At 44.2% G+C, this 13599-nt stretch overlaps 1 protein-coding gene across 2 annotated transcripts in view; it reads right to left on the bottom strand.

Moving 5' to 3' along the window:
- Positions 1 to 13599, bottom strand: part of glu (structural maintenance of chromosomes 4-like protein gluon) — a 55720-nt gene that overhangs the window by 10195 nt on the left and 31926 nt on the right. For both annotated transcript variants that reach the window (XM_084595128.1, XM_084595135.1), the window contains exons 12-21: positions 12905 to 13026; positions 8997 to 9237; positions 7518 to 7679; positions 6616 to 6656; positions 5524 to 5711; positions 3955 to 4190; positions 2955 to 3081; positions 2141 to 2192; positions 464 to 601; positions 211 to 355 (exon numbers count right to left, since the gene is read on the bottom strand). In XM_084595128.1, coding sequence (XP_084451254.1) covers positions 211 to 355; positions 464 to 601; positions 2141 to 2192; positions 2955 to 3081; positions 3955 to 4190; positions 5524 to 5711; positions 6616 to 6656; positions 7518 to 7679; positions 8997 to 9237; positions 12905 to 13026 — 1452 coding nt within the window. The remainder of the gene's footprint in view (positions 1 to 210; positions 356 to 463; positions 602 to 2140; positions 2193 to 2954; positions 3082 to 3954; positions 4191 to 5523; positions 5712 to 6615; positions 6657 to 7517; positions 7680 to 8996; positions 9238 to 12904; positions 13027 to 13599) is intronic.

Here is a 13599-nt window from a genome sequence, read left to right as displayed (position 1 = left end):
ATGCTTGTACGCATTGAGTTTTGTCTGTTTCGATGATACAAATTCTTAAGCGGTCCCATGAGATTCGTGTCACCGAGGTTCCACTGTATTTACCTCGTCTGAAAATGCTAATACTGAATGTGCATTACTCCACCAATGCTATTGCTCCCTTCACAGTCGCACATTAATCAGCAATGTCTAAACAGAGGGCATAAGGGAGAGCTCACTTACCACAGCTACCTCAATGGCATTCATCTGCTCCTTCCCAACTTTTTCTAGCTCAGCATACTCGGTCCTTGCAGTCTCAAGGGTCTTCTTGGCCTCTTCCAGCTCAGCTTCCACAGAAGTTACCTTATTCTCAGCTTTGCTCAGATTCCTGTGGCAGAGAGAGTACACGGACACATGGCAAACACAAATCTCCGCTGTGTGTATAGAGTACAAATGACAGATTGCCATGCAAGGGTGGCATGAAAAGGCCACGTACCGCTCAGCTGTCTTGATGCTAGACTGTGCCCTCGTGATTTCCATACAAGTGGTATCCAGCTGCTTTGTCACACTTTGCACCTTTTGCTGGACAGTGCCCATGCATTGCCCCGTTACGTCCATGATTTTTGCATGAATTCTAAGAGAAGAAAACAACATCAGTTATACGAAACAAAAGAGCAGCATTGGAGGAAAAAAAAAAAAAAAAAAGAAATTCCATTTGAAGCAAATAACCACTGTCACACTTCTTTTGATGTATCCAAAGAAAACAGAAAGCTTAGTAGAACTTGAACCTAAAGGAAGCCTGAATGGAAATGTGGAACGGCAAACGCTGTGTAAAGTGGCTAGCTGCATTGGATAAGCAGCAGCATGTGCCAGGCCTCTTGTAGTCGCATTTGCACCAAGATGGGTTGTGTGTAACTGCTTCTAATGCGTTGGCAGTGTATTGGTGCCACTAGCATGCCCCTTCTGCTTACCATCACAAAACAAACCAATATCCCATCACGAGTGCGCTGCAGAAAGAAAAGTAAGGAGAAATGGAAACAAAGTGATGAATTCCCCCATTCCAGAAGTGAGGGCTCCTTATCCTCAGAATCTCAGCAGCAAGGTCACCGACATTCCACAGATACGGAAGAGTAAGGGCAAACTTGATTTGGACCAGCACGCAAAACAAGGATTATAGTACAATCCGTCAAGCTATCAAATCTACTCCAGACTGAACAATGAAAATCACCGCAATTAGAGGTGTGCCAACATAAAATCTGGATGCAAACAGACATCCAAGAGCCCTAGAAGGCAGACTTCTATCCCACCCTCCCCCTTGTAACATCACACAGCCCATAGGCGAATCAGTGCTTGGCCATACCACCTGCTAGAATTGTGCTTGTAATATTTTATTTATTTATTTATATTTATTTCGGAGTTACTGCCAGTTTTCAACAAGGCTTTGGGCCGGAAAGGGACATACAACAATACACAGCAAGAGAATGCATCACACGACTCGAATCAAGCAGAAAATCAGACATAGTTGGCCCATATGCACAGCCAGCCTACAATAAAATACTGCAGTGAATGATCTGAACATGCGCAATTTGCTCACGACGGCAACAAAGGCAGATTTCCTACAGAGTGGGGCCTTTAGTGTTATCACTTTCACAGTAACAGATTGTTTTTGTAGACCAATAATTTTGGCACAGTTTCAGAGTAGGGAGAGATGGCAAGATGCGACCAGTTACGATGCGAAACAAAACGAACAGACCTCAGTCCACTAGCCACCATTTTGACAAGGTGTTTTATTTACTGAAAGGTCCTCTTGTATGGACCTTCTTGCAAAGGGCAAGTTAATTTACTTGACAAGTGTGAGATGCTGTAAACTTTCGATTACATCTAGAAATTCTGTGATGCTTAGTCATGGGCCCCAGATATAGACTTAAATAACAAACTGCGGCACAGACCAAATAACAAATACTTTGCACACACTAACAACGAACCTGGTAAACATTTTAAGCAATGACGAAACAAACACTGTATGTATTCTGGCTACGGATACAACTTTTTCATTGAATCTAGGATAGTGAGGAATAGTAATGCAATAATAATAATAATAATAATAATAATAATAATAATAATAATAATAATAATAATAATAATAATAATAATAATAATAAGTTATGCTTACTCCAAGGCTTTCTCTTCCACTTTGTTAAAAGATGCCATGGCTTCGTTGTACTCTGTGCCAAAGATAAGGAAGACAAGGTGTCATCACAAATTAGAATTCACTCATTAATACAAATGGTGCCAATAACTTCAAGCAATATGCACAAAGCACCATAAATGCCTGTGCGAGATTTTCCTGAACGTTTACACGTTTAATATGGTAAACAAGCCACTGCCACCCCGTGCTGCCAACAAGAAGAAGCTCGACAGGAGAAGTGGCATTCTGTGTGTGGAAAATTTCCTCATGAAGCTATCGCAATCAGTAGAGGGCCATGGTGCAACTAACTACTGCTGGAGCTATCAGTCTAGCCCAAACACAGGTAGTAGCATTGTCAGTACTGTTATTTGACAGGAATAAATTAACAAACCTTTTCAAGTGTTTTCAAATAAAGTACAGGTGTTAGCCGACGCAGTATCTAATTGCACACATGCTCCCCGCACTTCAAGTGCAGCGTTAGAGAAAAATTGTTTCAGAAGCCTCGATCAGTTACAATATGCCAATAGCACGAAATGCTCCCTTCCCAAGCGCCGAGTACAAAAGAAGTGTTTCCGGGGCACGGTGGTGATCCAGTGGTACAGGGTTCACCGCCCAAAAAGCACCTCGGCAAGAATCACAGTAGCATCAAGGACACCCATCTTCCAATAGGTGCAGACATCCCTTCCCCAGCCCGGTAGTGAGTGCTCAGCTGTCCAGAGGAAAGCAACACTTTGGCGATGTACCGCACGTCTCCACCTCGGAAGTGACCGGAATGCATCAGGAGGTGGACCAGACAAACCTTTCTTGTAGGCAGCCACGCTCTTCTCCAGTTGGGCGAGCTGCTTCTTGTCGGGAGCTGCTTTGGTGACTCGCTCCTTCTGTTCCTCCAGTTGGCTAGTGAGTGAAGTATGCTGCACTTTCAAGCCCTGGCCAGAAGGAAATTAAGGAAGAAAAAACGAATAACAGATGAGCAGATTATCTAATGCTATGAACTGTGTAAGCAGCATTCCCTTTGTTCAATTACACCTTTCCCCTTTTGCCACATCTCACTTCGTGAAAGTCGCGCCATTTGACATCTTTAAAAAAAAGAGCGATCAAATGGATTGAAGTGGAGGAAATACTATGGCCTTTTTCTCCAGCTGTCAATCTGTTTCAATTTCTATAGTTAATCACTTCTTTACTCATCTTTGCTGAGTAATTCTTAGTCTGGCCTCTCCCCTGTAAGTGCGGAGATTATTTCCCTCCAACCACCTGCTAACTGTGTCAGGTGGCAAGTGAAAGAGGGAAATAACCCTATTCACCACCTGCAAAGGCAGGCAAGCAGAAGCTGATGCCGGGCAGCTTTCACCCTTGTGGTACTCATAATAATAAAAAACAAACAAACAAAAATCAACCACACTGCAAGCACACGAGCCATCAGCTGGGACTATTCCACTGATTTGCACATTCACATTGCCATGAAGTACCGCTTGCTGCACCTGGCCAAGCATGACATGCCCATCACACAGTCACAGCACTCGTGAAAGCTGCTTTGCAATCCAAAGCCAAACATTAACTTTTTAACAGGTGCACATAAGAAAAGCTGATGCATTTCCAACCACCCGTCAAGCATGTTAATATGGTACATTATCGAATATACTGCCATCACTCCCAAAATGAGAATCACAGTACATTCTTGCATGTGCATATAGTATATTATTACCTGTAGGTCAGTACCTGGGTTGCCTTCCTGTGCTCAGCTGTCAATAAACAGCTGCAATGACTTTCATCTCTAAATGCCGCCAAGGTGTGGTCCTTACCTTGACTTCCACCTGAAACTTCTGCAATGCATGCTTGGAGGCAGTGACGTCCTTGCGGAGTGAGTTGATTTTGTCCTCCAGTATTGAGCGGCGTTCGTGGAGGTCCCTCGCCTTGTTTTCCAGAGCTGACAGTTGAGACGTCAGCTGCTCCACCTGATCGGCATTCATGCTCTCATCGAGCACTGTCTGGCCCATCTTGCCGCGCATGACACGGCCACCTCCACCGCTCATGGTGCCTGCAACAAGCATTATTTCAGCAAACAAGCACATCTGTGGGCCACATTAAAAAACGATGCGAGCTCAGGATATTGAAGAAATAAAATTGAGACCTGGCTGTGGCAGATGCTGTGAACTTTGTACAAAATCCCGAAAATTCGTCAGAGTAAAAACATGTAAGTATACATATTTATAAAGACCAGAACGACTGCAATGATTCATGCAAAATTCTGTTCAATATCTAGCTTTCTGTAGTTCCGTGAGCAGGTTTGTTCCGGGTGCATGTTTCGTCTGCCCTACGCTACACATTTCATTTGTCACCTATACTGGCATTTTTTGCAACTCTCACTGTTTACTTACTCCAGTTCGTGCACCAAGCTGATATATTATGAAGGCTATTCAAGGCCTTAATCAAGAACGGCTACACAATCAAGCTTCGCGCATGTACTCCGACACATGCACATGTATGCATGTTAATAACATAAGAAGTGCGATGGAAGTGTATTGTTTTTAATATTTTCCGCGTGGTGGAAAGGCAAGTATGCTTTGGAAAATGGTTGAAAATATTTGAAGTAGCTTGCATACCTTTCATTTGATTGCTTAATGATAAAAGTCACCAGGTGCGGGTCATCATGCATGCATGCAGAGCCTGAAGCGCCGGCATTAGGTCTGGATTGCAGCACCTTTTATTCGAGTCCTCTTTCTCTACATACAGCACAGCTGCAGCATACAGATGGCGATGTGCTTCTAAATCTGTTTTAACCGTACATGTGCTTCTGTAAGAAAAACACTAAACCAGCCGATGTATGTTCGCCAAGATTTTGCTTGCATTCCAGTGGGAAACCGACTATCCTTGGGCAGCACATATCCTTACTCTTTTCCACTTACGATGCACATAAGCATGGAGGTAGAAATTGCAAGGAGCATGGAAAAGCCAACCGCAAGGGTAGCCTCTGATCATACTTAGTGTGCAGTTAGACAACGAACTTGATAGCTCGAGACAGCGGCATGGCTTTTGACAAACAATGAACATGCAGTTTTTTCACTTAGATGCGGTGCCAAATGAAAGACAACTGCTGGTTGCATACTTTTGAGGATCTCTTGAACCTTACATGTATGTTGCTCAAAAGCTCGCAATAAATGCTGGCTGTTGTGTGCTCAAAGTGCACAACTGCAAATAAATCCTGTCAACCATAAACACACCTGTCTTAATGTTAGTTTATTTTTTGCGCCCTGGAGATTCGTATCATCAAAATTCTACTGCATTTGCACTACTAGCATAACCCAAAGAGAACTCCTTCATTCTTTAAATAGAAGTCCCTATGGCCATCAAAGTGCTGAAAATGGCCTCACCCGAGACATCGACAAGCTCTCCTTGCAGGGTGACCACACGGTGACGCGTCGATCCTTGGAGGCCAATACGGGTGGCCTGGTCAAGGTCGCCAGCCACTAGGGTGTCTCGCAAGGCAAAATAGAAAGCTGGCAACACGCTGGAGTCCTTCACTGACACCAGGTCAAACAGACGTGGCACATTTTCAGGCCTGCAGAAAATATATGTCGGCTCCAGTGCTCTGACCAGCAGAACTATCATTCGATCATTGAAGGATGCATCACACGCAAAACCAGTGCGTATAATACCCGGAGCTTAAATGCATAGAGAAATTCAGAGAGACATTAAGTAGTGCGGTAATTATGCAGGTACACTCCACAAAAAATGTCACAGTCGAGACGTACACTACTGCCGAGAACTGAGTATAGCGTTAAAAAATATCAGGAAAAGGAGGGCCCTAAATTTGATGGTATTTAATCTATGAAGCAGAGTGCTGCTGAACTTTTGGCCAAATGAATTCTCCGTAGCCCGAGATTCACTAAAGCCTCCTAATAGCACCTTGCTCCTGCGCCCTCTCAGTACAGCACGAGTAAGAGTCCATCAAAGAAACACAATATGTCCTGGGGATAACACAGCAAGGTCCTAGTGCTGCTTGCACATCCTATAGAGACTCCTGCAAAATTCGGTAGAGGCCAGTGATACCTCAAGACAGGTAGGAAAGAAAAAAAAATTGAGAGAGAGATACAGGGCAGACAAGACACACGCATTGTGTGCGTGCTTGCCATCTCCTTTCTGGTGCAAGTCACCTTTACGGCTGCTGTGAAGCAGACACGGGACTTGATGTTTCCAACTAAATATGCGGCAACCCGCAAATGGTGCATGGATGACGTCTCCTTTCTGTCCTATTTTGTGTGCGTGCGTGCAGCCCTGCCTGCCTCAAGTGATAAGAAAACCAATAGGTCCAATAGTCTACACCTGTACAACTGTTAAGAACAAGAAGCAAAATCTGCCAGTTCAGGTACAACTCCCATTCTTAGGTTACAAGGACTGTGTGTCTACCTTCACTGCTCAAGGTAAGTGCAGATATATTTGGATCATGTGATCATTGCACTTACGTGGCGATTTTCTTCTTCGTGTAGGGTATCCAGCGGTCCATCTGGAAGCATTAAATGTATTAAACACTTATTGAAGAATCCATAACCTTATGATGCCTCTGCTATCCCTGTATTTACTCAGATTCAGCATAAATGTTTTGCCAAAAATAAAAGCAAAAGGTCACCCCTTGTGCTATAAATAAGTATTACGCACAAACAAAGGCAACAGGTTGGCCTCCAAGTTTGGAAAAAAACAAAAACACATTAGAATGCTGAAGTTAGAAACATTGGAAACTCTGAGTTATGAATATTTGACTAAGGTGACAGAAACGATGCAGTGCATATTGGAGATGCAATGCAGCGGTAAGAAACTTGTTACCGGGGATAGCACACTTGCACGCTAAGTGCAAATTAAATACATCACCCCTAGAAATATGCAACTCGTGTGATCTCTGTTTTGCCCCATTAAAGTTGGGCAGGTACCACATTCAACGTCTGAAGCACCGACAATGTCCGAAATGCCCGAGAGGAGTCAAGTGCTGTTCGAAACTCATGCGTTACTTTGTATTTAGAACAGGGCTGTGGGAGCTGACATCACTTTCGAAAGTGCTTCTTCTTAACCTGGTAAACCTGTCAGTTATACAGGTGTGGTCAAGACCTCAAAACCTAAACAACACAAAGTAAAATGATCAAACAACTGCTACCATGATCTCTCACAAGATAAAACAGCAAATAGGAAAACCACCTTTTATTGTCTCAAGCACATTACCGGAATAGCCTATGTTGGTAGCTGATGCAACCACTCAAGATAAAATACCTTTTTTTTGTTTCTAATGCATATTTCTTATAGAATTTTAAAAAAATACAGAAAAACCATATAATAGGGACCAAAAGTGAAAACTGGCAAAATTCACACGCTTTACCTTTTCGAGGGCAATGAAGTTGGCAGATCCAATGTCATGCTTTTTCAGGTACTCAACACAATGTTGGGCTGTCAGCACGGTGTCAGTAACAATATAATCTAGCTGACCACACGCTGTGGATATGGCCACGTCATATTTTTCATCAATTGCACCAAGATCACCCTGCGTACAAAAGAAAACAAACCATAACATTATGAAGTCCTTACTAAATATCTGAATATACCAGCGCCACTTTCGTTTGTTAATAATTCTACTTAACATAAGTGAAGAAGTAAACTAGCACAGGCTTTTCTCATAAATTAGGCGCATAAACTCATGCAAAACTTCATGTAAAATTGCACAATTTAGTGCAAAAGCTGTAGCTTGTGCTGTGTTTTTAGGATGACAGTAAATGTGAACAGTTGAACTTGAATATTAACAGAATAGAGAAAAGGGCATTTTTTTTTCTTGCTACACAAAGGTTTTCACTGCGCCTAGTTTTTACATGAAAACTCAGAACAGCTGTGCAGAACAAAAATAAATATAAATGTACAAAAAAAGAATGGCCTAGGAAACATTCACAGTAAACCCTCTTACCTAATGCCATAAACACAAAAAAAGGCAGTTCACGGAAGCAGCTACGGTAAGCTCTTGTTAATTCGACCTTCAAGGGGCCGGAAAAGTGCTCAAATAAACTAAAGTTCGAATTATCGAATTGGCCTGGAAGAAAAAAATAAAGGAACACGCCGAAAACTGTGTGCATCCCAGTAACTTTATCTGATGCACATCTGTACGATGCCCGTTTACATTGCCTGCAATTGAGATGAACCTGAAGTGAGAATATTTGTTTGTTTCTTGCCGGTTTTGTCAAGGCGACAGTGTTCTTTGAGCACACTGTTGAGAACATTGAAGTGCACCAAAATCGTAAGGGCCGCCATTACCTTTTTCGCAGTGCAACACAGTAGCAGTAATGCTTCTACACAAAAAGGCTCATCGCTTTGGAGGATGCTTCACTACAACTACGCACGGTGAAGCATCGCAGTGAAGTGCGCAGTGTGGTGGAAGCGCACATTAACAGCGCGCAGTTTAAGTGCACCAGAAGCAGCAACGCGTGCCTCTTTCCACGTGCTGATCTGTTCGGCTGCCAAGCAAAGCCTGTGTTGACTGCTGTGTTTGCCATGGAGGGGTTTCAATTATGCTGGAGTATGGTATAACGCATCTTTTGTGTTCACTCCTTGAATAGACTTCCTTCTCATTGCAATTCGCCTTCTACCACCATGAAACTTCCGGTTCAGCCAAATTTCAATTAACGCAATGCTAGTTAATGGACAGTCAGCAGAGTAAGTTCCATATCAAGGTCACTCGCTCCAACACCTCCGTAATTTGGCTATCACAAATACACTTGCTTCAATAGAAGCAGTGTAGGGGAATCGAGAAAATCTGTAATATTGTGGAATGCGTTCAAGACCAGCAGTGTTCCAGAGCAGCGAATCGACTCACTAGTCGTCCGATGATCCCTGGCAGCTCCCCGGCCCGTTTGGCCTGCAAGAGCGAATCGAGGACGCGTGACCTCGACCGGTTGGCCTGAGCGTTGGAGCGAAGCTCTTCTACCCGGTGGCGATCGGCACGCAGTTGGTCCTGGGCTTCTTGGTGCTGCTGGCTCACCTGTGCCAGCTCATTCTCTAGCTGCTGTAACTGGGACTCCTTCTCGGGCACGAGCTTCTCCAGCCTGGTCAAGCAACTGCAGGAACAGGAGAGAGCAGCGAGAGTTCAGAGCCGGTCTGTGGATGTCTAACCTACGAATGTACAATCAGCGAAGAGGCGCTGCTGCACTGCATGCTTAAGAACACAACCACAACACCACAAAGGGGATAAAAACACAGTCAAAAAACAGGCCATATTAACAAGAGGTTACTGTATTCAGCAGCGATATGACAGCTCCACACAGCTTCATGCATGTCCTTCCTGTACACTGGTATAAGAGAACCTGTATATAATTTGTACTGTATTGTTCAGTAGGGATAAGTTCCGCACAGCTGTTTTTGAACGTATGTAAATTATAAATTAATTTCAGTTGTACGCATCACTTTGAGTCAACAGATGAGAACTTAGTGAAATATTTTTGTGACATAATAGAGAGAATTGCAAGCATTGTATGACTGTAATATTCAGTAAGGCGCTTATTTCTATTCTTCATGCAAACAACATATATAGTATTGAGTATTGATGTGCCACTGACTAGTCATTGTGTGTGCATGTCCTTCCTGTACACTGGTATAAGAGAACCTGTATATAATTTGTACTGTATTGTTCAGTAGGGATATATACACTCTGTGCAATTAGAGTATAATTTTATTTGAAAATACCATGTGAATTCTGAAATGAACAAGACAAGCAGTGCTCTAATTTTGTTTTTCATTATTTTAACAGATTAGTTTTTGCTTATTCGATTCAATATTCGAAGGTGTTTTTCCCTCATATTCGTATTCGATTCGTATTCAAACATTTTCAATATTTGCACACCCCTATATCCTACAAGTTCTTAAACTTTTATGCTGCTTTTATGTCAACATCGGTCTAACTACGTCCACAGCAAGACGTCCACTTAAGCTTGTTTATCACTAGCATTCCTTTTGTAGTGGAAGCTACACTGCATTAGGTTTTCAAGCCATCGGCGTGGCACCGTGGAAAATGAAGAAGGAGACGGAAAAGAAAAAGTAGAAGGAGGAGAGAAAGAACAAGAAGAAAAAGAAGTAGTAAAAGAAGAACAAGAGGAATTAAAAAAAAAGAAAAAAGAAAAAGAAGAAGTAAAAGAAGAAGTAGAAGAAGACATAACTCGGTAGTTGGTAGAGGTGAACAACAACAGCGAGTTGCAAGGACAGAAGGTTCGTTCGAACCTTGTGACGGCGGCACATTAAATCCGGGTGTCTGCAGAAAATTATGCTGCAACACTCACAGCTTTCACTCTACGACTAGGTTCAAGCCATCCTTAAACATCCACAATTTTTTAACACAGACAGGTACAGAAAGGGGAAAATTATAGGTGTGGCGTTAAGAGAACCCAGTGGGTCAGAAAACAAATGCAAGTTATTGACCAAAAAAAAAAAAAAAGCATAAAAAAATAGTCTAAAAAAAAAAATAAGGAAAGCAAGAGAGACAAAGGGTGGGCATGGGCGGTATGTTGTGTGAAGGTACAGTTGAATCCTGCCACAACGAATACCGCCACAACGAAATTTCCGCGACAACGAATAATTTTTTATTCCCCGCGAGTATCCTATAAGAATTAATGGCCTAAATTTCTCTGCACAACGAACCATTTTTGCAGAGCGTTTCCGCTTCAACGAAATTAAGCATGAAATCACGTGATTGCAGTTCCGCCATTTTGGCTTTGTGTCGTGGTCGCGTTGTTCACTCGCTGCCTTTCTCTTCGACAACGACGAGTTTTCATCCGCAGGACACGATGGCAACGCAAGTGAAAAAACGCAAAACTCTTTCCCTTGAGCAAAAAGCTCAAATAATCGCCCAAGCAGAAAGCAGAAGGAAGAAAGCGGCAATTGCTGAAGACTTCGGAATTCCTGCAAGTTCGCTGTCAACGATTCTAGGCAATAAAAACAGCGTGAGAATGGCACTTGCTTCAGGCACATCCTCGAAGCACAAAAAGGTGACGCGGCCCCTCCATGAAGAGTTGGACAAAGCAGTGCATGCGTGGTTTGTGGAAGCACGAGCCAGCAACGTCCCCCTGTCCGGAAGCATCGTCCAGCAGAAAGCCTTGAACTATGCATGCCTACTTGGCATTGATGATTTTAAAGCCAGCATTGGCTGGCTAAACCGTTTCAAGGCCCGCCATAACATCGTTGGAAAAGTGTTGTGCGGCGAGTCAATGTCAGCAGACGTGGACGGAGCAGCTGCTTGGAAGGCGAGTAACATGGCCGGAATTTTAAGCAACTTCGCGCCTGCAGACATTTACAACGCCGACGAGACCGGGCTATTCTACGAGATGTTGCCGGCTAGGACGCTCGACTTCAAGGGGCAGCGCTGTCACGGCGGCAAACACAGCAAAAAACGCATCACAGTGCTGCTTTGCACAAACATGGATGGCTCGGACAAGCGTCCGCCGTTAGTCATAGGCAAAAGTGCCAAGCCGCGCTGTTTTAAGGGAACTCGTAGCCTACCTGTGCAGTACAAGGCGAACAACAAGTCATGGATGACCCGCGCTATTTTCACCGAGTGGATGATGGCATTCGACCGCGACATGAAGCGGCAGGGCCGTAAAGTTTGCTTGCTTTTGGACAATTGTTCAGCGCATCACTCCGACGAAGTCAAGCTCACTAACACGGAGCTGAGGTTTTTCCCTCCCAATTGCACGTCTGTCTTACAGCCTCTCGATCAGGGCGTGATTCTTAGCCTGAAGCGCGCTTACCGCGGGAGGTTAATTCAGCGGCTGCTTTTTAACACTGAAACCGGCCGAGACACGAAGGTGGCCTTGTACGTGGCACTGCAGATTATGTCTGCTGCCTGGAGCACACTGGGGCGCTCAGTAATTGTGAACTGTTTCAGGCACGCCGGATTTGCCGAAGGTCGACCCGTACACTCTGCTGGCCTAACACCAGGCGTTACAGACGACGACGAAGAGGCGTCACCGGCTCCGGGGATCGCGGCCGCCTGGAAAACGCTGGGAGAAATAGGAACCGTGCCGCCTAATCTCGAGCTCGACGAATACATCGGCGCTGACGCTTGTGTTGTTGTTCACGAAGATGTGAGTGATGAGCAGATCATAAAAGCTGCCCGGAATGATAAGGACTCTTCCGATGAAGAAGACGACGACGTACAGGAAGCGCCGGCTGCGGCAACCGCCGTACAGGTGATGGACGCTTTTGATGTCATCAGGAATTTCGTTGCTGTCCGAGACGACGGTGTTGCAATGGGTTTGCTGACCGAGTGCGAAAATCGCGTGACGGCGTTGCTCGCCGTGAAGCGTAAGCAAACCAAGCTTACAGATTTTTGGCATTAAACGCCTTTGCTGCTGCTTGGGCAATTCTTTCTGCGTTTCACGTCAAATTTTTTCGATAACGAAGTTCCGCGAGAACGAATTTTTTTTCGTGCACCGTGAATTTCGTTATAGCGGGATTCAACTGTAAAGGCAAAGCAGGAAGTCAGGTAGGCAGCTGTGATTAAGAAGTTTGCAGGGTTAGGGTGGTCACAGGTGGCCCAAAGCAAGTTAAAGGAGAGATGTGGGGGTGACCTTTGTCCAGCAGTGGGCATAAGTTCTGCTGATCATGACATTGATGGGGCAAAAGCATCAGTATAAATAAACCAGATGTCTGAATTAAGATGAGTTCAAACTAACGCGAATACATTGCATTATGCAGGTCCACAAAATACTGAAAGATGAGCTTGCATGAACTTACTTGGTCTTGTCAGTCAATGAGGCGTTCACTTTGTCGAGGCTGATCTCGATGTCATTCAACCTTGCACTCTCTCGCTGGTACGTGCTTTTGCAAAGGTCCAGCTCTGATTGGGTGATCTCATACTAAAGTGGGAAGACAAGCAGAACAGTCTCAAGACTGAAAGGAATTCAGGAACGTGTGTGCAAAAGTACGCTTAGTACAGTAAGTCATCATGAATTCAGCCTTGAAGAAAACAAAAGTTCGAATTATTGAAAGGGCCTGAAGGAACTGCCGAAACCCGTTCGCATCACGGTAATTTTACCTAATGAACACCTTATGATGGTTGTCTGCATCAGTGATGAAACCCAAGTGATGATTACGGTTTTTCCAGGTTTTGCTAAGTACTTTACTTTGCACACACTGTCAAGAGCGTGCAAGGAGTGCTCCAAAATCGTAAAGTCTTCCGCTACCCTGTTCGCAGCAACGTTACTAGAACAAGCCTCAGTTTACAAACTCCGAGTGCCGCGCGGCGACCCCGCTGCCTTTCGCGGTGAGTGGCGCTGAAGTCGAACCAGGCTTTATCGCACCGGCGCGTTTGCCAGCAGCTACAGGCGTTTCTGTGGCTTGTGCACGAGTTGAAAGCGCTGACTTAACTCCGTGGAACCCAGAGGCTCCGTAAATATAACAAATTCAGTATTCCTACTGCCTTGATTTCT

This window comes from Amblyomma maculatum, chromosome 1, assembly GCF_055883805.1.
Source record: "Amblyomma maculatum isolate TAMU_Amacu chromosome 1, ASM5588380v1, whole genome shotgun sequence".
Taxonomy (NCBI): domain Eukaryota; kingdom Metazoa; phylum Arthropoda; class Arachnida; order Ixodida; family Ixodidae; genus Amblyomma; species Amblyomma maculatum.
This window is presented reverse-complemented; position numbering and strand designations above follow the sequence as displayed.